Here is a 22450-nt window from a genome sequence, read left to right on the forward strand (position 1 = left end):
AGAACAGACTTGTGGTTGCCAACAGGGAGTTGGGGGAGTGGGATGGACTGGGAATTGGGGGTTAATAGATGCAAACTATTACCTTTGTAATGGATAAACAATGAGATCCTTCTGTATAGCATTGGAAATTATATCTAGTCACTTATGATGGAGCATGATAATGTGAGAAAAAGAATGTATATATGTATGTGTGACTGGGTTATCTTGCTGTTCAATAGAAAATTGACAGAGCACTATAAACTAGCTATAATGGAAAAAATAAATAAATAAACTTTTTTAATGTAGCAGTAAAAAAAATACAAATATTTGTTGAATGAATGGGATTGCTTATTTCGACGTAAATGAAATGACTGATTTCCTGAAAAATTCTGGGCTATCTGACATAAAATCAGAATAGTTGAAAACCAGTGTACTAGTGGTTTCAATAGGGCTCGTAAGTCTAAATAGCAGTAAGTAATTTTATGGCTCTAAAGTATAAATTTTGTTCTCACCTCATCACTGTGCTTGGCCTGTTGTTCTGAACAAATAAATCAGACCCCATGTGTTTCTTCTTTTTTATTTATATTTTCAAATAATCAAACTACTTGACTCAATTATTCTTAAAAATTTACGAAAAGGGCCTTGTGATAAATAACATATCACAACTTTTTGGATTTTTTATAGTATTTACAGATATCTGGCAACACAAAGCAAAGTGTCTGGATATATGTGCCTATATCTATATCTAACTAGTAGCAAGTTGATTGATACTTTGGTTGTTGGGAAAGTAGAAATTACTGACTGTGACGAGGTAGAAAACAGCACACATGAAGTTCTATGGTAGAACAGACAAGATGAGAAAATTGAAAAATTATTTTTTCGTATAAATATTCCTGAAGTTAAATCTTATTATCCTAGTTTTCACATTGATAATAAATAATAATGACAAATATCTACTTGAATTTTCACTATTATATTTCTACTAAAATATATTACCTTCTTCAGGAAACAGTTGCAATCACTTTAATTTGTTAAGAAATTTTAAGCACAGGTTAAGAGATCTCACATTTTAAGAGTGGAACTGTAAACAATAAATATTTGTAATTATCTTTCTTTTCTCTTTATACCAACAATTGATATATAATAGATACAATTGGCATAGCTAAATAATATATTTGTGTATGAAACATGTCTAATACCAAAGCAGTTTTCCAAATATCAGTCTTGGATAATGGAATTATTTTCTCCTACTGAAGGGAAAGTTGATTCATGTATTCATGAATACTTTAATGTTTTCTTGCAAGGTACAAAAAATTTCATAGAATCACAAAATCTTAAAACTAAATAGGGATTTGGTGTTTGTGGAGTCCAGCTACCTCATTTTACACATGAGAAAACTGAAAACTGATTTCCCTGTCTCCAGAAAGAAAACATAGGAAGTGTTTCTAGTTTCTCCTGCCACAGATAAATCTATTCCATACACCAAATCCAGCATCTTTTACCTTCTCTAATATCTCATTTTCTGTCTCACCCCCACGCAAATACTGAGCTTCAGGTGTTCCTAACTATGTGCAATTCCCTGGTGTAGTCCGTCTTTGCTGTGACTTTAAACACATTCTTCCTTCTGCTGGTATCCCTCCTTCTTCACTTGGTATCCTTCAACGGTTGCCTCTTCCAGGGAGATCTTCTTGATCTGAAAGTCTGAAACTAGTATCTTTCGATATGCTTCCAATATGCTCTAGTCTCACATTTGCCACAGTATGTACGTTATTGCATTGTAATCATGGACCTTCTGCTCCACCCACCTGTTCTCCAGAGCCCAGCACAGTGGCCAGCTCATAGATGGAGCACAAGGAATATTCACTATATATATGATCACAATTGTGAACAGAAGCTAAATACTCTTATATGCTAAACAGAAAGGGCATTATACAGGACAAGAAATAAAAAGTGGATTCACTGTTCATTTCTCCAGACAGTACTGAAAGTTAATTAATTGTTAAGCTTTATTTCACTTAACTACACACATAAACACACACGCCCACACCCCCCCCCACAAACACATAACACACACACAGACACACACACACAGACACACACACACACACACACACACACACACACACACACACACACACACGAGAGCCTGAGAGAAAAGAAACACTCTCAACTAAAAAGCTTACACAAGTGACCAATTCTCAAACCCTGTGGGGTAATTCCTACTGGGGTCCTCAGGGCAAACCCAGTAAGACAGGGTCTCAACTCACCACATACCCTTTTGAAGACACTGAAGCTGAGGTGACCAAACACAAAAACCACTGCCAAGGTATGTGCAGTAGAATCATTGCTTCTCTGGGTTGTTTTTCTGACAGAGGTTCAGCTTGGGAGAATTGGGGGGGGGGGGCTTTTTTAAATTAATTTTTGTATTTTTCTAAATTTTATTGGAGTAGAGTTAGTTTACAATGTTGTATTAGTTTCAGGTTTACAGCAAAGTGAATCAGTTATACATACACATATATCCATTCCTTTTTCACGTTATTATAGAACATTGAGTGGACTCCAGCCTGGGAGATTCTTAAGCCCTGGTTTTGCCTGGGTCTTTGAAAAGCACTTACTCTTTCTTGTCAGCTATCAAACCAAAACCTCCATCAATTTCTTCGAGAAAAAAGCTGCATGATCCAGCTGACAAAGTGATGTATATTATGAATAATAAATTTCTCAAGGGCTTCAGTCCACGTTATTTACTAGACAACCATAATTTGTAATGTTTACTTAAACACTGCCTCTCAACAAAACACTTAGAAGCACTTAGCGTCTTGTCCCTAAGCAGTTTGCAGCTAAAATCTGGACTGCTTAATTTCATTGGGTGGAATGAATTTTAGTGTCTGCTACACCATCCACCACCAAAACCACCCATTTCAGTCAAATCTGCAGTTGACTAGACTGTGAGATCTGGAAAAACACACCAGCAAAGCAGCAACATCACTGCAATAGGAGCAAAGCAATGTTTACCAGAAACCACTGCCCGGTGAAGACGAGTCCTCACCATGACTCCAAGAGAAAACATGACACATTTTATATATAAGCAAGGAAGGCCCTGCTGGAAAACATTCTTTAACCTCTAGAGTCTTATTTTTTTCATCATCTGATACACTTTACTGGTTGCTTTAGCATTTAAAATGAATTAAGTGCTATTAAACCCCATTTTTAGGTAGTTTGATCAGCACAGCCTAAGGGGATATAAAGCAAGGAGCTTTCTCTGGCAGAAATCCAAATACTAATAGTGTTAAAATGCCTTCTTATTGCGTTTAAGTCAGTAGTTAGGTCAAATAGACAAACATATTTTAGAATATGTTTAAATAAGCACTCCATTAGTGTTTCTTTTCAACTCACACATTTTCTTTTCCTTATGCTCATTCTTGGCTAATACAGAGGGTGACATAGTCACAGGCTTTTGTGCCTGAACAGATTGAATTTCTCAGTTAAACTCAGAAGATCTGAGCCTAATGGTAATGATGACGATTACAATGAGGATGTCAAGGGAGCCAGTGGGACACTGAAAAGGACAAAGAGGATGAGAAGGGCAGCAAATCCTCATGGTGTAGACAGGCATCAAGGGAATGTGTCCATGGACACTTAACTGCATCTTGTTTGCAAAAGTAAGAAAGCTGGCCACCAATTGTGCACATAAATTTAGGTTTTTGTTTGGTCTGTGAAGAAAATCAGTCTGGAATCTCATTTACAGCTACCATGGTTTTGGCAGAGAATGATATCATTAAAGCAACTTAACAAGGACAGTGGCATTTTAATTGTAAGCATCTAACTATAAATGAAATTGCGATATGTATTTCTCCAGAGAGTGGAAAGAGTCAAAAAAAGAAATAGGCAAAGGCAGGAAGGGAAGGCCATAAGGAGAGATTTTTGTTCCTAAAAGGATGTGTACAAAGTGGCGCCTCTAGACAAAAATGAGAGATTTGGTAATCCTAAATTAGGATAAAAAGTAAGCAAGGTGACAAGTGGATGGGATAAAGTCAAAGAGACTTCTACAACGAGCAAATGTGGTCAAAAATAGAATTTAAAAAAAGGGAAAGTGAGAATTTGATGTGATTTTTTTTTTTCCTTTTCTTTTCTAGGGCCGCACTCCTGGCACATGGAGGTTCCCATGCTAGGGGTCTAATCAGAGCTGCAGCCACCGGCCTATGGCAGAGCCACAGCAACGCAGGATCCGAGCCATGTCTGCTACCTACACCACAGCTTATGGCAATGCCAAATCCTTAACCCAGTGAGCGAGTCCAGGGATCAAATCTGCAACCTCATGGTTCCTAGCCGGATTCGTTAACCACTGAGCCAGACTGGAACTCCTGATGTGATTTTTATAAAATTATTTCTTTAAGGTAAAGGGTAATTTTGAATGCTTCTTTTGCATGTTCCTATGAACCTAGCATTATATTGAGCAAAGAGTATGTTCTCAATAAATGATTCTTCAGGATAGATAATGTATGGCTGGCTGGATGGATGGATGGTTGCATAGATGGATGAGTCTAAGCAAGAGTCAGTGCAAAATCAGGGATGACTCCTAGGATTTGGGAAGCAATAGGGGTTAATACCCTAAAGTAGGAAGTTCTTAGGGCCACTCTGTATCTCACACAAATGTTTGAATTAACATATTCCGTATCATTAAGTGGAAATTGTTATATGGATGTTGCTGATGGACAAGTCTCAGGCAGCATCTGCTAATAGCATCTTTGAACACTCACTAATAATTCAGTCATTTGTGATGGAAATGCTTTGAGGGCCAAATACCAGATGAAGTTCAGATAATTGCTTCATTTAGAAACAAATGCATTTGTGAAGTTTGTTTGCTGGGTTATATAATTACTTATCTAGAGTCTTTTTTCTCTCTCCTTTTTTGAAAATATGCAAAATAACCCTGTGAATTTGATCTTAGATGAAATATTATTCTCTGTCTTTGTAATTTGTCCTATCACCTCCTTTATGAGATTTTTCGCTTAAAAATTTCAGTTCTATTATTCTTCTGGACTTCACTCCACTTCTTTCTGTTCTCTGCCTCCCTGACTCTTGTTTATTCCCTGTCATGTGAATATGAAATTTTCCTTTTTACTCAATTTATTTGGTCTGAACTTTATAGTGACTGGAGACCACTATTTAAGTTTTCTCCTATTTGTATATGCTACCTCAGGATAGATATTCACTCTTCTGTGCTTGTAGCTTCTTGTGCAGGGGCTTGGAGAGTAGAAAATAATATGTATAAGTTTTCTTGAGCGTAAGATAAACCTTCAGCAGTTTTCCTTACACCTCTTTTTTACATGTGTTTTTTTGGAACTAAGATATTTACCTAAAATTATAAAACTCGGAGTTTCCCTCATGGCATAGTGGAAATGAACCCAACTAGGAACCATGAGGTTGCAGGTTTGATTCTTGGCCTCACTCAGTGGGTTAAGGATCCAGTGTTGGCATGAGCTGTGGTGTAGGTTGCGGACTCTGCTCAGATCTAGCATTGCTTTGGCTGTGGTATAGCATAGGTGTAGTTCCGATTTGACTCCTAGCCTGAGAACTTTCATATGCTGTGGGTGTGGCCCTAAAAAAAAAGGCAAAAAAATTATAAAACTCAGTAGTCACTACCTAGAATGAAAGTTAACAAATATTTACATAGATTCTCACTGGGTTAGTAAGTAGGTGTGGGTCTCAGCTAGATGTCAGTCAAATGGAAAATTCCATAGAATCCTTGGAATCATAAAGCTAAGTGAAGAAAACAATTTTCTGTATTCTAATATAGTCCACTTGTAAAATTAAACTAGTTCTTCAAAACTATACAGATAAACAAGCCTTTAAGAACAGAGGGGAAAAAATGGGTGGTTCCAGATTGACAATCTATTCCAGAAAGTTCAGTCAACAGACTTGACCTTCACATTCACACAGCAGGCTAAGGTGTATCTAAGAGATTTTCAGTGGGGAACATGGGCATTCAGCAGTTTAATTCTCTTGCAGAAGCAGAAATTTCAATGTGCAGAGAATTCATTTTCCCCCCATTACCGTAATATTCAATTGGACTAAATTATCCTGTAACAGCATTTGATCGTGCAGCTACTGAATCTGGCTTCATTTACTTTAAGGTTAGTAAAGTCACAGCTTAAATTGTTTAAGAGTTGGCAACATCAAAGTTCCTTCTTTCTCCTTTATTAACTTCTTTCCTTGTAAAGAATCGAAAACTGGCACAGGAAGTCAGATGCCAATATGGAAAAAAGACTACAGGTCATCACCTCTACTCTAGAAAGGTCAATGAGACAAAAAAAAAAAAGAAAGAAAAAAAGAGATTCTCAAGACATTTCTGGTTTTAAGACAGTTAATCCTCAAAGGAAAACCTAAATCATATTAAAAATATGAAAATGGTAAGAATAGTAAAATGAAAAACATCCATTTAGATAATAATTTTACTAAATGTAATAGAGAATCAGGCATGGCATTCGTGTTTGGACTGGAGAAAAATGTATCCTCATAGACACTCTCATTTTCATTCAAAGTGAATTGAAGTGAAGGTTCCAAAGGACATGAAGATAATTATTCTTCTCTCTGTAGAATTTTGACATTCTAGAGCCAAACATAAAACTATGCTTACCTTTAGGGTATAGAACCATGAAACTAAGTCAAGTCAGAAAATCCGAGGATATAAGGAAGCAAAAGATGAAGGGAGTGGAGGTCACAGAGGAAAGGCTCTGGGGTGATTCCAGACCAGAGGAGCCAGGTGATAGCAAAACGGTCCTCGAATAGAAGTCAGACCTCCTGGGGGAAAAAAAAAAAAAAAAAAAGAAGTCAGAGCTGGAAGCAGGTTGGGAAAAGATGCAGGAAAGATAAGGAAGCCATGCAAGTATTAGAAGCCAGAAAGGGAAGCCAATCTGGAAGGAAATTCTGAGGGGCCTAGAAAGTGTATTCCCTTTATCTGGAACCAGATGTAGAATCCGGGAAGCTGATTTTAGTAATTCCTATTACCATTAGAATGAGGTCTTAGTTTCAAACAGCAGTAAAGGTAAGACAAGTTCATGGGTTTGTGAAAAGTCAGAAAAGGGCTCAGGTGAGGGATGGGAGGGGAAGGAGTATGCTGACGGCCACAAATCTGGCTTTAAATCGATACAGCTCAGTTTTCTACTGTCTCCTGTTCACTTATGGAGATGTTTTATTTTATGCAGTGCTTTTAGATATTTACAAATTAGCAGCCAATCCCTTTACCACCAATCACAAACCACATCTGTGATTCAACCACTCCATATGCCCCAGAACATAAAACAGACTTGCTTCTTCATAAAAAAAGTAGTCCCTTCTCTCTGTAAAGGTGATAAGTGATCATGGATCCTGATGTGTACACAGAAGGAGAAACTGAAAAGATGTTGTTCAAGAGCCTCAGGCCAAAAGCCTGCTCATGAAAAGTTCTCCAGGACTTTTATTTCCCACACAGAACACTGAGGATGGTAATTCTGAAGACCCCTTACTGAGCCATACTGCATTGGTCTATTTTAGGACAATAAAGGGTTGAACTCTCTTTCTGGGGATTTAAAAGTTGGGTTTCACAGAGTGCAGCTATTTCAAACCTGCAGCTGGCAGGTCTTGGAAATGATACAGTATAATGACACTGTGCTTCAGAGCTGGGAGGTACTCAGAATGGAAATGGCACCATCATACTCTTCAATGAGAAGCTTAAAGAAGATTTTCGTAATACTGAGCTGCAATTGCTCGGTGACAAAGGTACTCCCTAGCTATAATTTTGACAGAGTTTAAACTCATAAGGGTACAGTTCATAGAACGTAATGCTTCCTTCTGAGTTTGGGACAATACAATAGCATGCACAATCACAACCTATTATTAGGAAAGGCTGAATGACAGGTGATGTCCAAAGATAGATAAAAATGCTATCAAGTACAAAGAAACATTCAAGCAAGCTGTGTACCTGTGTATTTCTATATTATCTTATTAAAATTATATCTCTATATATGGCCTTTAGAGTTTGCAGATCAGAGAAGATTTCAAGGAGAAAATAACGACTGCTTTGGCTTTGGCTTAACTACCCTTAAATAGAAAAAACTCCTGAAATGAACTCTACTAGTTAAATAGAAAGACATTTATTTAAGGAAAAATACCACTCTCAAAATTTTGAAGTGCCCTAGGGCTCATTCCTGGGATCTTTATCGCCTCTCCATAGGTAATCTCATCTACTCCCATGGCCTCAAATTCATCTATATGATAATGGCTCCCAAACTGTATCTCTGGCCTTGACCTCTTCCCCCATCTCCAGGAGAATATCTCTAAGGGATTTCTAATATGCATCTCAAATTTACCATGTTCCAAAGAGAACTCTTTGATACCTTCCCCATCCTTCACCCTCCTTTTTCTCTTTCCTGTGTTTGTCTCATCTCCACTAGCTATTACAACAACTAACCAATCCTGTTATTGTTCAATCCAAAAGAAAGAAAAAGAAAGGCATCCTTAATTCTTCTTCTCTTTTGGCATAAAATTCACATGCAAAGGATGCTGATTCTGTTATCAAATCACATCTGAGATCTGTCCAGTTCCCTTCATCCCTATCTCTCCCTTCTTCACCCACTAATCCACTGTCATCCATCCCCTGGACGCCTCTTCAGTTGTTTACCTTCTCGCACTTGGTCCATTGTCTCACAGTAGCACAAGCAGTCTGTAAAGAGTATAAATAAGGCTGTTTTCTCTGCTTTGAAACCTTGAAAATGTCTTAATCCATTTAGAATAAAATATAAATTTCTGACTCTGGCCTATGAAGAGCCACATAATCTGGCTGCAGTCCACCTCTAACCATATTTTAATCACTTGCCACACTTAAGCCACAGAACTTTCATTCTGTTCTTGGGACATGCCATATTGTTCCCAAAAGAAGGTTCATTGTACTTGAGGTTTTCTTTGCCAGGAATGATTTTAACTGTAATTTTTATGTGGCATGTACCTTTTATAAGGTAAGACTCCTCCATGTTAATTCTCTGCACTTACCAGTAAACTATAATTTCTAGTTGAACAGGGTCATTACCTTCATTATTTATAATTGTAGATCCAGTGCCTAGAAGAGTGTCTTTTGGCAACATGGTTGGTTCTCAATAAATATTTGGTGAATAAGTGGTATTAGAATTCTTGTGCTGATTTTATAACTGCAGGTGTCACTGTGTTCGAGGCAATTAGCTTCCTTGAGAGTCAGTTTCTTAATTTGTAAATTAATATATTTGGACTAAAATGATTATTTACATACTCAGATTTAATGCTATAAGGTTTGTAGTCTATAATAATGCCGTAACCTGTCTCTGATACAAATAAACAGGTAAGGATGGGGTGGGGGAATGAAAATATACCAAAAATATAAATTTGCTTAATTTTTTTCTGCCTTGTTTTTGACAAGCAATTAGATCATTCTGCTATTAGGCTATAGGCAACGCTTTGGAAGAGTGGTTTTATAGTCCAACCATTAATTTTTTTAAATTCCCTGTTTAATTCAGAAAAAAAAAGATTGAGTATTTTTGCAGCAATTGAGCATTATACTAAAACATCTTTGCATAGTTTTTTAAAAGTATTAAAATGATTATATTTGAATAACATGTGGAAAGAGTGGCATGGACAGGTCTTCGCTTACATTCTGCCTCTGATTTGCAGTAGGGACATGATTTGGGGGAAAGTTATAACCTCTTTTAACTTCAGTTTCTTCTTATTATAAACGATAGGGTAATTCTTAAGTCATTGCAATGTTATGAAGATAAAGTTCCTAAGCAGGTTCTCACACAAGATAGAAACCCAATTATAATCAATTATCTTCCTCCCCTTTCTTCTTTCTTGTTCATTGCTTACACCTCTATTCAAATATCCAGGCTTTTTTTTTTTTTTTTTTTTTTTCCTGTGATCAATGACTTCTTATTCTAACGTTACTTCTGTAACCAGTCTGGAGAACTAACATAGTGAGAAGAGCTGTGGATTAAACCATTTTGGCATTTCACTAAGGCTTCTCAGGAATCTTCTTGCACCAAAACCTCTCCTGTTTGCCTCCCCACCCCTGCACAACCACCACATATATTCCAGCAAGAAAATTTAAAACTAGCTTAGAAGCTAAAGGGAGGAAAGGACTCCTATACTTATATTTAGTTTCTACCAGGACAAAAGAATAGATAAAAATTACGCATAACCACAGAACTCCTTATCTGTAAGAAATCCTATTGTCTTCTACCCAATGAGAAAGAGAGTTTTCTCAAAATTGATTGCTTCCCTTGTTTCATAATTTCTGTTCTTAAGACACTCACTCAGCTCCCTACAATCTAATCTATGTATTGCATTTGCATAAGTTTTTTCCCATGCCAATCCCCTAGTCCTAGGATTGGCTGGCTCTTTAGATTCCCATTCAAATGACATTAAAGTTTAAAATGTTAAGTTTTATCAAAGAATCATCCTTTAAGGAGAAAAGCAGTATAGTGAACCTAAAATAAGTAATCAAAATAAAATAGACAAAAATAAATAACTCTTTTTCCCATCTATACAAACAACCCATAAAGTTAGGAGGCATACACAGTTAATGACATATTGGTAGCTAGCATCAAGTTCTACCAATTTCTGTTTAATTTTTTCAGTCACCACAAGGTGGGCTGATTACTATTTTGTGAAATATACTCTATAATTCCCATATGTGCAAGTGTGAGTAACTGAAGCATTTTTTTATAGGAAATTTCTCAGTGTTAGCTCAGACTCAGCATGCTGTCCTCAGTGATGGAAGATTGCAGTGCATGGTTGCTCTACTGAGTAAGAAAAACAACTGGAAAAAGAGAAATTCAGAATAATCTTCCATTATCTATAAGATGTAATTGTCATTCAATTAAGAATATCAATTTCATTTTTTAATTTTTTTTCCCACTGTACAGAATGGGGGCCAAGTTACACATACATGTATATATACTTTTTCCTCCCATTTCTGTGTTGTGATGTAAGTATCTCGACATAGATACTCAATGCTACACAGCAGGATCTCATTGCAAATACATTCCAAGAGCAATAGTTTGCATCCATTAACCCCAAGCTCCCGATCCCTCCCACAGAGTTCTTGTCATGGCTCAGAGGAAATGAATCTGACTAGCATCCACGAGGACGCAGGTTTGATCCCTGGCCTTGCTCAATGGGTTAAGGTTCCAGTGTTGCCGTGAGCTGTGTTGTAGGTTGCAGACCCATCTCAGATATGATGGCGTTGCTGTGGCTGTGGCATGAGCCAGCAGCTGTACCTCTGATTTGACCCTAGCCTGGGAACCTCCATATGCCACAGGTGCAACTCTAAAAAGACAAAGAAAAAAAAGAATATCAATTTTTTTTATTATGAAACATTAATATCAACAAGTTATTTAATGCACTCAATTCAACAGATAACTATTTATTGAGCAAAATATGATTAGTACTGTGCCTAATCTTAGTAAGGGCTTAGTAAATGTTACTTACCATTGTTGTTGCTACTTCTCTGTTTCCCTTGTAATATATAACAATTCTTTATAAGACATTTTTTTCTCATTCAATCTTCTCAGCAATTCATTGGATTTGTATTTGTTTTGTTATTGTTACTACAGTTATTGCTATTATTATCATCCTTATTTTATAGCTGAGGAAACAGAAGCATAAATATTGGCCCCCCACATTGAACCAATAAGTGTTTGATAAGTGGTTAGAGGTCACCTATTTGTATCTTTCACACAGTTCAGTGCTCCCATCTATAACTTTTAGGCAGAAGGTCACACAGTTCCCATATGAATCCTTCCTGACTCAGGAATCCCAATGTATAACGGAGCAGTTGATTTTGTGTTTTACTCACTATAATCTTCAGAGGAGACTTCATATATTGAGCCCAATTCTCTCAACAATTTCTTCCCATTGGTCCTATGTTAAACTCTCTCTGGAGTTTCAAAAGTAATTTTAATCTCTCCCCCATGTGTATAAAATGATGGAAAATTGTCATCATAAGTCATCTTGAGGCTAAGCATCCAGTTACTCCAACAATGTCACTTCTGATGTCTTGCATTTTATTATCTGGGTAGCTTTCCTTGCTGTGCACTCATATTTATCAATGTCCATTTTTTAAAGTGACAGTCAAAAACTTCATAAAATAATATGAGTCATGGGCTACGTAATGCAGGGCACAGTGAGACTGTTAGTTCTCTCCTTTTTTTTTTTTTTTTTTTTTTGTCTTTTATTGTTGTTGTTGTTGCTATTTCTTGGGCCGCTCCCGCGGCATATGGAGGTTCCCAGGCTAGGGGTTGAATCGGAGCTGTAGCCACTGGCCTACGCCAGAGCCACAGCAACGCGGGATCCGAGCCGCGTCTGCAACCTACACCACAGCTCACAGCAACGCCGGATCGTTAACCCACTGAGCAAGGGCAGGGACCGAGCCCGCAACCTCATGGTTCCTAGTCGGATTCGTTAACCACTGCGCCACGACGGGAACTCCTGTTAGTTCTCTTAATCTTCAGCCTGTTAAAATCCTATGCAACTTTCAAGTTTCAGCCCAATGTCATGACTTTGATTCAAACATCATCTTCACTCAGCTGGGGAGAAGATATTATCATTTTTATAAATTCATTGATATAACAAATATGTCACCTACCAGGGAGAGAGAGAGAGATCTGGTCCCATTATCAGGCACGATGTGAAAAACAAAACAAGCTAATTTTCTGCCTTCTTTGATCATACAGAATCCATAAATTAAACAAATATACACAAATGCATACATGAAAAAAATCATGCATAATGACAAATCCTCTGATACCATGTGGCCTATGGTATTTTATGTAAGCTCTGGAAAATATCTAGACTATATCTAAAGCATGCATGTGAAGGTTTGAGTGAGTTTTGGTGGGGCGGGGGCATGTAGCAGGCAGTAGTGAGCTTGGATGAGGGGAATGAGTATTTTGTAGAAAGGAAACATCAGATCCAAAACTTTTGAGTCAGGGAAGTGCTCGGAATTACACTTTTATATCCAGTGTTTTCTTTTATTTATTTATTTTAATTTACAACATTTTTAAAAGTGGGGTATAGTTGATTTACAAAGTTATATAACTTTTAGGCTTACAGCAAAGTGAATCAGATACATATATAAATACATATATTCATCTTTTCCATATGGATTATTAGAGAACATTGAATAGACTTCCCTGTGCCATACAGTAGGTCCCTGTTAACTATCTCTCCTTTATATAGTAGTGTTTATGTGCCAACACCATTCACCCAATTTATCCCTTCCCCCCTCAGTTTACGTTTTCGTAACCCTGAATTTGACCTCAAAATCTTTGAGTCTGATTCTGTCCTACGAACAAGTTCTTTTGTATTATTTTAAAATTAGATTCCACATATAAGTGACACTATATGAAAGAAGCAGAATCCAGCATTCTTAGCGTGGTGAGAAAGAAAAAAATGGCAGATGAGGAGGCGAGAAAAAGGATCTCATGACCTGACAGGTTTTGCCTTGCATACAATTATTTTATCCCCTAGAGAAATACATTAGCATCAAGCTTATTGATCATGCGTCATCTTTGGCACCCTCACAATACCTGACAATGTACCTAATACACCTGGGAGCCAACACAGACGTGTTTACTCAAAATAGATATTTCTTCATAACTCCTTACTACCTACAGTTTTGAATAGCAATCCTTGGTTAGGTAACATATTGACAAGAATACTGAATATAAGTGACGAAGTGTAAAACTTCATATCCCAACAAAATGACATCTCTCCAGACTGATGGTGATTAATTGATGAACATTTTTTGGATGTGGTTGTTCAACCTTCTTCACTTAAGCTCCAATTTCTTCATATTTCATATTAAAGAAACACCACAGAATTTTTCATTCACATTGTTGAAAAAGCCACTGAGGATTTGTTAAAGTTGATAAATAATATTTTTTTAAAAACCTACTGCTAACATCACATTTAATGGTGAGAGACTCAAAGCTTTCCAACAAGATAAGATACAGGGCAAGGATGCCCCCTCTTACAACTTCTTCTCAATATAATATCAGAATTTCTAGCTAGTGAAAACAGACAAGAAAAAGAAATAAAATATACATAGATTGGAAAAGAAAAAATAAAATTATTTTTGTTCACAGAAATATAGAAAATCTGAAAGAATTGACAATCTGCTGGAACTAGTAATAGATTGTAACAAGGTTGTAGGATACAAGGTTAACATACTAAAATCAATCTCTTTCCTATATATCAGTAATGAACAAGTGAATATGAAATCAAAAACACAATAACAGTTATACTAGCACGCCAAAGAAGAAACACTTAGCTATAAATCCAACAAAATATGTACAATTTACATTGAGGAAAACTACAATATCCTAATAAACAAAATCAAAGGACTAAATAAATGGAGAGATATTCCATGTTCATAGATAGAAAGAGTCAATGCTGTCAATATGTCAGGTCTTCCACTTGATCTATAGATTCAAAGCAATTACAATCAAAGCTGTACCAAGTTATCATGTGGATGTTGACAAACTAATTCTAAAGTTTATGTGGAGAGGCAAAAGACAGAGAAGAGCAAGAAATATATTGAAGGAGAAAAATAAAGTTGGACAACTGACTCTACTAGACTTCAAAACTTACTGTTAAGCTACAGTACCCAAGTCAGTGTGGTAAAATAATAGACAAATAGACCAGTGGAATGGAATAGAGAGCCCTGAAGTCAACCTATACAAATATATTCAGGCGATCTTTGATAAAGGCACAAAGTAATAAAATGGAGCAAAGACGGTGTTTTCAAGAACTGGTGTTGAAACAACTAAATATCTACATGCAAAACTAGGAATCAAAACACAGACCTTGTCACAAAAAAATAATTCAAAAAGGAACACAGACTTTAATGTAAAACACAACACCATAAAACTCCTAGAACATAACACTGGAGAAAACCTAGATTACCTTGGGTATGTCAATGCCTTTGTAGATACAATATCAAAAGCATGATCCATGCAAGAATAAAGCATGACTTCATTAAAATTAAACATTTTTTTGCTCTGCAAAAATCAATGTCAAGAGAATGAGAAAACAACTCACAGACTGAAAACATTTGCAAAATACATATCTGATAAAGAACTATTTTCCAAAATATGCAGATAACTCTTGAAACTCAATGATAAGGGAAAAACCAACTCAATTAAAAAGTGAGCCAAAGGCCTTACTTGACACCTCACCAAAGAATATATTCAAATGCCAAATAGGTATGTGAAAAGATGCTCCAAGTCAAATACCATTAGGAAAATGTAAAATAAATAATGGCAAAATACCAATATAGTCCTATTAGAATGGCCAAAATCTGGAACATTGACAGTATCAAATGCTGGAGAGGATGTGAAACAACAGGAACTCTCATTCATAACTGGTGGGAATGCAAAATGGTGCAGCCACTTTGGAAGAACAATTTGGCAATTTCTTACAAAACAAAACATACTCTTACCATACAATCCAGCAATCTCATTCCTTGGTATTGTCTATACATAAGCCTACATAGGCATGGTTAGAATAGCTTTTATTCATCATTGTCAAAACTTGGAAAACACTGATATCCTTCATAAGTAAATTATGCTACATCTATACAATGGAGTATTTTTCAGTGCTAAAAGCAAATGAGCTATTATTGTAAGACATGGAGGGGCTTAAATGCACATTACTAAGTAAAAGAATCCAATCAGAAAAGACTATAAAGTATATGATTCCAAATATATGACATTCTGTAAAAGGCAAAAGTATGAAGACCATACAAATATCAGTGGTTTTCAGGGGCTTGTGAGGGAGGGGAATAATAAATAGGCAGAAGATTTTTAGTGAGAAATCTATATCTTAGTGAAAATAATCTGTATGATGCCACAATGATGAATATGTGTCATTATGCATTTAGCCAAACTCATAGAAAGTACAAAATCAAGAGTGAACCATTTTGTAAACAAGGTACTTTGGGTGATAATGATGTGTCAATGTAGGTTCATCAATTGTGAAAAATATACCACTCTGGGGGGAATGTTGGTAACAGGGAGGCTATGCATGTGTGGTGACAGAGTTTATACAGACAATCTCTGCACTTTCCCTTTAATTTTGTCATGAATCTAGAATTAACCTTAAAGAGTAGTTTTAATAAAAAAATTTTTTGGAGTTCCCGTCGTGATGCAGCAGAAATGGATCCCACTAGGAACCATGAGGTTGCGGGTTTGATCTCTGGCCTCTCTCTGTGGGTTAAGCATCTGGTATTGCCGTGAACTGTAGTGTAGGTCACAGACATGACTCGGATCCGATGTTGCTGTGGCTGTGGCATAGGACGGCAGCTATAGCTCCAACTGGACCCCTAGCCTGGGAACCTCCATATGCAGCGGGTGCGGCCCTAAAAAAGAGCAAAAAAATTAAAGTATATGTATTTTTAAGCCAGAAAAATATTTTAAGTCATTTTTTTTTTGGTTAATGGTTATTAAAAAATTTGTTTCCATAAGAAAAAAAGTTTAAAATTTTGAATTTATAAGTCAAATGGAGGTAATAACTGATTTTCTATTATATACAACTTGTCAAATGTTTAAAAGAGCATACCTCTTTACCTTTTTTTCCTACAGAACATCCCACATTCCCTATGGAATTATAGTGATATTGTAAACAAAATATGACAAACACTGCACTAGGTAAAGTTCTCAAGAAACTTCACATTTTTTTGAGAATATAAGATTCCTGTCAAAAAATAGGGTAAAGTAGTATATAGAAAAGTAGTAGGGGGAGTTCCCATTGTGGCTCAGTGGGTTATGACCACAACTAGCATCCATGAGGACGCAGTTCTATCCCTGGCCTTGCTCAGTGCGTTAAAAATCTGGCATTGCTGTGAGCTGTGGCATAGCGTGGCAGCTGCAGTTCAGATTCAAGCCCTAGCCTGGGAACTTCCATATGCCGCAGGTGAGGCCCTAAAAAACAAAAAGACAAACAAAAAAACTAGTAGGATGAATGACTATTACAGACAATTAAGTGTTAAAGAAGTCAGAGGAAGAAAATGCTGCAAGAGTGATGAAATATTAAGTTGGGGGTAATTTTTATGGAGGAAGAATGTTTTGAGACCATTTTATTATAAAACATGACTCTTACCTGTGGGTCCAACAGAGTAGTTTGAGTCCGATAAAATCAACATCATTTGTAGGTCAGGAACTACGGCTGCTGAAACAAAAACACTTTTCTTGGCCTTTATAAGACTTAAAGTTTCCAACTAGAAAAACAAGCCTTTTTCAAAATGACCACGAGAATAAACACTGTAAAATACTTAAAGCTGCTGCTGCTGAATATGATGGTGACAAGTATGATGAAGGCAATGATTAATATAGGCAATAGCATTTTGGAAATGAGCAGTGGTGGGATTTGAGGTGCCCTGTCCACAACTCCTTTTCCTAACAACTCCTTTTCCTCATCCATTTAGATATAAGGGATATTAGGGTCATCAAGAGATATTCATAATTTCAATGTATGATCAAAATGACCTGTTCTAAAATTCAGAACAAGTATACTCTTCAATATTTTATTTTTACTTATTCAAGTTACCTTCCTCAACCCATTTAAGGACAGCTATTTTTTGGCAATGAATGGAATTTCTTAAAAACTTGAGATTTTTATCCCAGTAAGCTTTTCAGCTATTTTCCAAATGGCTAAGGGGGAACAGATCAGTTTTTGTTTGTTTTGATCTCCAGGCATCACTCTGTTAAAACATGTTAAAACAGGCCTTTTAATTTAGTGAAATTGTTCTCAATGTTCACAAGATGTTTTTGTAGCCAAGGACTTGCCCAATATGCAAAAGTACCCTGTACTATTTGCTTCTGTCCTTTTTTTTCTTCCTTCTTTCCTTCCTTCCTTCTTCCTCCCTCCCTCCCTTTCTTCCTTCCTTCCTTCCTTCCTTCCTCTTCCTTTTACCATATAATTTCAGGTTCACCCATGGAGTCCCAGCAGACAAATAGGACATTCCCAAGAATCTTATTCTCTTGACCTTGACTCAGCCACCAACTGAGACTCTCTTTTCTTCTATTAATTTTATTTTGGAGAACAGACTGACTTTCTGTGTCACCAGCTAGAGGAAAGGATCAGCTGGCTCTGCTCTTCATTACCAGAAACCACTGGCTTATTTTTCAAATTAATCCATTCTCTCCCTTCCACCAACAGAAAGGCAGAGTTTTTAAGGTTCTCAAGCCAAACGGAAGATGTTGCTCACTAACATTCTCTTAAACAATTATTGAACATGGCTTATACTTACTATACTGGGAAGGCACATTCCTGGGATTCTTCCCTGACCACTGTAGGTCAGCTTTGGGTTTCCCTGTTGTCTTCACTCCTACAAGTAGAAATGAGCACCCTGGTTTTACTCTCTTCTCATGAAGCCCTTTTTAATTCCAGGTTTAAGAGGTAACTGATGCAAAAAAAAAAAAAAAGTTACTAAAAGAATAATAACTTTATTGTCTGAGTAAATTTTGGACAGGCAGCTTTGGGAAGTTTAAGAAGAAAGAATGAGAAGTTATGGCTAAAGGAGTCACAAGAGCATTCTAAAGGCAAAATTCCTACTTTGAAGCTATGCTGCAGATCTGCATTATACTGGGAGCTACAGGATAATTCTCTGAGGATTTTTTAAATTATGATTTTTTTTCTCTTAAGGAAGACTTAAAACATTATTTACATAGGAACAAAAACAACCCTATACAAAGATAATTAACCATCACACAGTAACATTCTACTCATTCTTAACTGTTCAGCTTGAAAGACAACGACATTATACAGTTTGGGGTGTAAGAGCAGATGTGAATTTGATATCAACCAGAACAGGATTGTACTAGCTACTAGCACAACACATTAGTCAATGGATCCCTCATGTTTCTCATCTATAAAATGAAGAATTAGGCATTCCCACTGGGGCTCAGTGGAAACAAATCTGACTAGTATCTATGAGAATGTAGGTTCAATTCCTGGCCTTGCTCAGTGGGTTAAGGATCCAGCGTTATCATGAGTTGTGGTGTAGGTCGCAGATGTGGCTGGGATCCCAAGTTGCTGTGGCTGTGGTGTAGGCCACGGGCTGTAGCTCTGATTCAACCCCTAGCCTGGGAATCTCTATACACTGTGGGTGCAACCCTAAAAATACAGAAAAATAAATAAATAAACAAATAAATAAATAAAATGAGGAATTACTAACAACTTTTAAAAATTGCTGTGAGACTTCAAAAACAATTTTATGGTTACCAAAGGGCACGGGTGAAGAGGGGATGGATTGAGGGTTTGGATTAGAAATATGCACATATGGGATGGATGGTCAATGGGGGTCTGCTATATAGGACAGGGAACTCTACCTAATATTCTGTGATAACCTATATGGGAAAAGAATCTAAAAAAGAACATGTACATGTATAGCTGACTCACTTTGTTGTACAGTAGAAATTATCACAACGCTGTAAATCAATTATCCTTCAATAAAACTTTAAAGAATAAAAAATAAAAGTAGTTGACAAGCTACATATTTAAAAATCCTGTAAAAATTAAAGGAGATAATGAATATGATTATATGTATGGGCTTCTAATTCTTGGCTGTGTGATTTAATCAATTTCCTTAACTTCTGTGCCTCAACTACCTCAAGGGACGGTTTGGAAGGTTACAAATACCTTATACATGTAAAGTCTTTGAGTAATGTCTGATAAGTGTTCACGATGATGATGATATAATGACTGCCTGACTTATAATAAACATTAGTCAATTGTGGGGAGTTCCCACTGTGGCTCAGCAGGTTACGAATCTCACTAGTGCCCATGAGGGTGCAGGTTCTATCTCTGGCCTCACTCAATGGGTTAAAGATCTGGCATTACCATGAACTGTAGTGTAGGTAACAGACACGGCTTGGATCCTACATTGCTGTGGCTGTGGTGTAGGCCTACAGCTGCAGCTCTGATTCGACCCCTAGCCTGGGAACTTCCATATACCACAAGTGCAGCCATAAATAGAAAAAAAAAAAAATCAATCAATCCTGCTTGTTCATTTATATCCTCAATGAATGACTATTTAACTTAAAATCCATCTTTGGTCATTTGTAGTTTACCCACTAGTAAACAATTTGACACCTATCTTTGCAATGACATTAGATTACATACTAGAAGGAGCAAAAACAGACAAGTTGGATTAGGAAGTACATTGGTCATAATATAAAGAGTTCTGGACCACACATCAATACTTTTTATGAGAACTTGGAATAAATTCACTTTAAATATGGTTCAATTGTTTATTACTTCTTCTTTTAAAATCAGCCTCATTGAGGGACTATTTATAGCTCTTGTCTCCTACTCTCTGTCTCCTGACCTTAAAGTTTCTGCCTCTGCTGCCACTTCCCCTCTCTCTCCTTAGAATCCAGTTTAAATTTGAAAAGACTTGTGGAGAACATCATGATTGTTTTGGAAGAACTTTTTCTACCAGATCATCTTACAGATCCCTGACCATTTAGACTGGCTGGCCTTTGGACTGGCCCTCAGCACAGTACAAACAGCTGAAATGAGGACAGGGGTCAGATGATACAGAATAGAATTTAGAAGAACCTCTGTTCTGCAACAATGATGTAAGCAAACATTTTCCTTAGAAGCAATAGACATAGAAGGCGATATGACAAATATTCCAAAAATGAAGTTTAGTACTCCAAACTGGGACCCAGACCTGGCACTGGAAAATTAAAAATGATTAAGACACTTTTTTTTTTGCCCTTGAAGAGCTTATAGTATTGTCCACTAAACAGAAATTTTGCAAACTATGAGAAAAAAATCAGTGTGTAACTTCTGTGATAATGCCTGAGCAAAATAAAGGAAGAAGACAGCTTGTTTGTATGTTAAGCAAAATTTACTTCATAAGATAGGATGCCTGAGCCCAAATCTTAAAGGATAAGCAAGAGAAAGAGGAAAAAAAATTATAGCACAGATATGAGTGTGAACAAAGGCAAAGAGGCTTGGCCAAGCACTGGTGTGTGTGTATGTGTTTGTGTGTCTGTGTGTGTAAAAGCAGTTCAGCCATACTCTGTGTGTGTAAAAGCAGTTCAGCAGTACCTGGCGTCTAGAGAGTATGGCAGTAGATTGATGCATGGATGAGAAGGATATGTGAAGAGAAAAATGAAAATTGTGGGAATCATTGGGGACTGTTAAAAATTCATAAGGGAGTTCTATGTATAGTTTTCTAAGGTACCTCCATATTGTTCTCTATAGTGTTTGTACCAGATCCTGCTGTGTAGCACTGGAAACTATGTCTGGTCACTTATGATGGAGCATGATAATGTGAGAAAAAAGAATGTATACATGTATGTGTAACTGGGTCACCATACTGTACAGTAGAAAATTGACAGAACACTGCAAACCAGCTATAATAGAAAAAAATAAAAACCAGTATATAAAAAAAAAATCATAAGGGAGAGAGAGAGGAAAAAAAAAACTGATTGATTTAGGAAATGAGCAAAGATGAGATTAAGAGAATCCCTGTGTGGGGTCCTTACTGCAGAAAAAGATCTCTCTCTTTTGAGACCAGAGGTAAAGAAATATCAGAGGTAAATAAACATTTAGTTTGGGAACACGGTTTTGGGCTCCATTCTACGTAATGGTTTTATTCCTTGTGCGAAGTCTTTGAGGGTAAGACTCAGTTGTGAAAACCTTGAATGGAAGGACAACATTTGGTCATACTCGCTGAAGACACTAGGGAAGAATAGGTAGGTACGAGTAAACAAAACAACTAGTGATTGGTAAACATCCAGGAGTAAATAATCTATTAGGCTGCATAAAGGGTTTATCTGAGATTGGATGCTACATTAGTGGCAACGGTAAGAAAGGCCTGATGCTTTTCACCAACAATGTTTCATTTGCAGAGAAAGCTGGTTGCAGTCTCTATCTGTGCCATCTCTCCATGAGAAGTCCTCAGTGTTACAATTTTTCTAGAAAAGAAGTTGCAGGGTTTTAACAAGAATGATTCTGGAATCAATTCTGGGGTTCAGGCTGGCACGTTTTATGGAAAAATTTGGGGGGCAGTGGAAAGCCAATTTTTAGAACAGGTGACCTTTGAAGAGAAGGACTTTATGAGCTTGGGGAATTGGCCCAGCAAGAATGAGTCTTAGGAAGGTAGAAGGATGACATTATGTGACAAGTGCATATGGTAGAATGAGGTTGCTGGAGTTACTGATCCGACAAAGTTGCTGTAGCTGTTACTACAGGAGTCTAGTAATCACAATAAATAGGTCTAAAGTTCAAACAGAACAGGAGAGAGAACTCAACAGAAAGCCGTTGACTCTGCCTCCTGCACTGTGATCCCACAGGATCCTTTAAAGGAAGGATAAGTATCAACGCTAGACTTTTGTTTAAGGTGTTTCTGTTGTTTCCCACCTTCCCTCTGGCCCAGAATCACTTTGAAACA

The 22450-nt window shown here is 36.9% G+C and overlaps 1 protein-coding gene across 6 annotated transcripts in view; it reads right to left on the bottom strand.

Annotated features, from left to right (window-relative positions):
* LOC110261199 (uncharacterized) overlaps positions 1-22450 on the bottom strand; it is a 77288-nt gene that overhangs the window by 52596 nt on the left and 2242 nt on the right. The window contains exons 2-4 of one of the 6 annotated variants that reach the window (XR_014805149.1): positions 18293-18370; positions 17143-17211; positions 6617-6780 (exon numbers count right to left, since the gene is read on the bottom strand). Coding sequence is in view for 2 of the 6 variants with exons in the window: in XM_084959035.1 (XP_084815161.1) it covers positions 6698-6780; positions 17143-17211; positions 18293-18370 (230 nt within the window). In the remaining 4 variants the exon portion in view is untranslated. Of the gene's footprint in view, positions 1-6417; positions 6781-12992; positions 16328-17142; positions 17212-18292; positions 18371-22450 lie in introns of those variants that run through there. The other 5 variants (XR_014805150.1, XM_084959035.1, XM_084959036.1 and 2 more) reach the window with 5 other exon arrangements.

This window comes from Sus scrofa, chromosome 6, assembly GCF_054392235.1.
Source record: "Sus scrofa isolate SSC_HxYL_T2T_F1_AM1 chromosome 6, Sscrofa_HxYL_maternal_Yorkshire_Landrace_v2.0, whole genome shotgun sequence".
NCBI lineage: Eukaryota > Metazoa > Chordata > Mammalia > Artiodactyla > Suidae > Sus > Sus scrofa.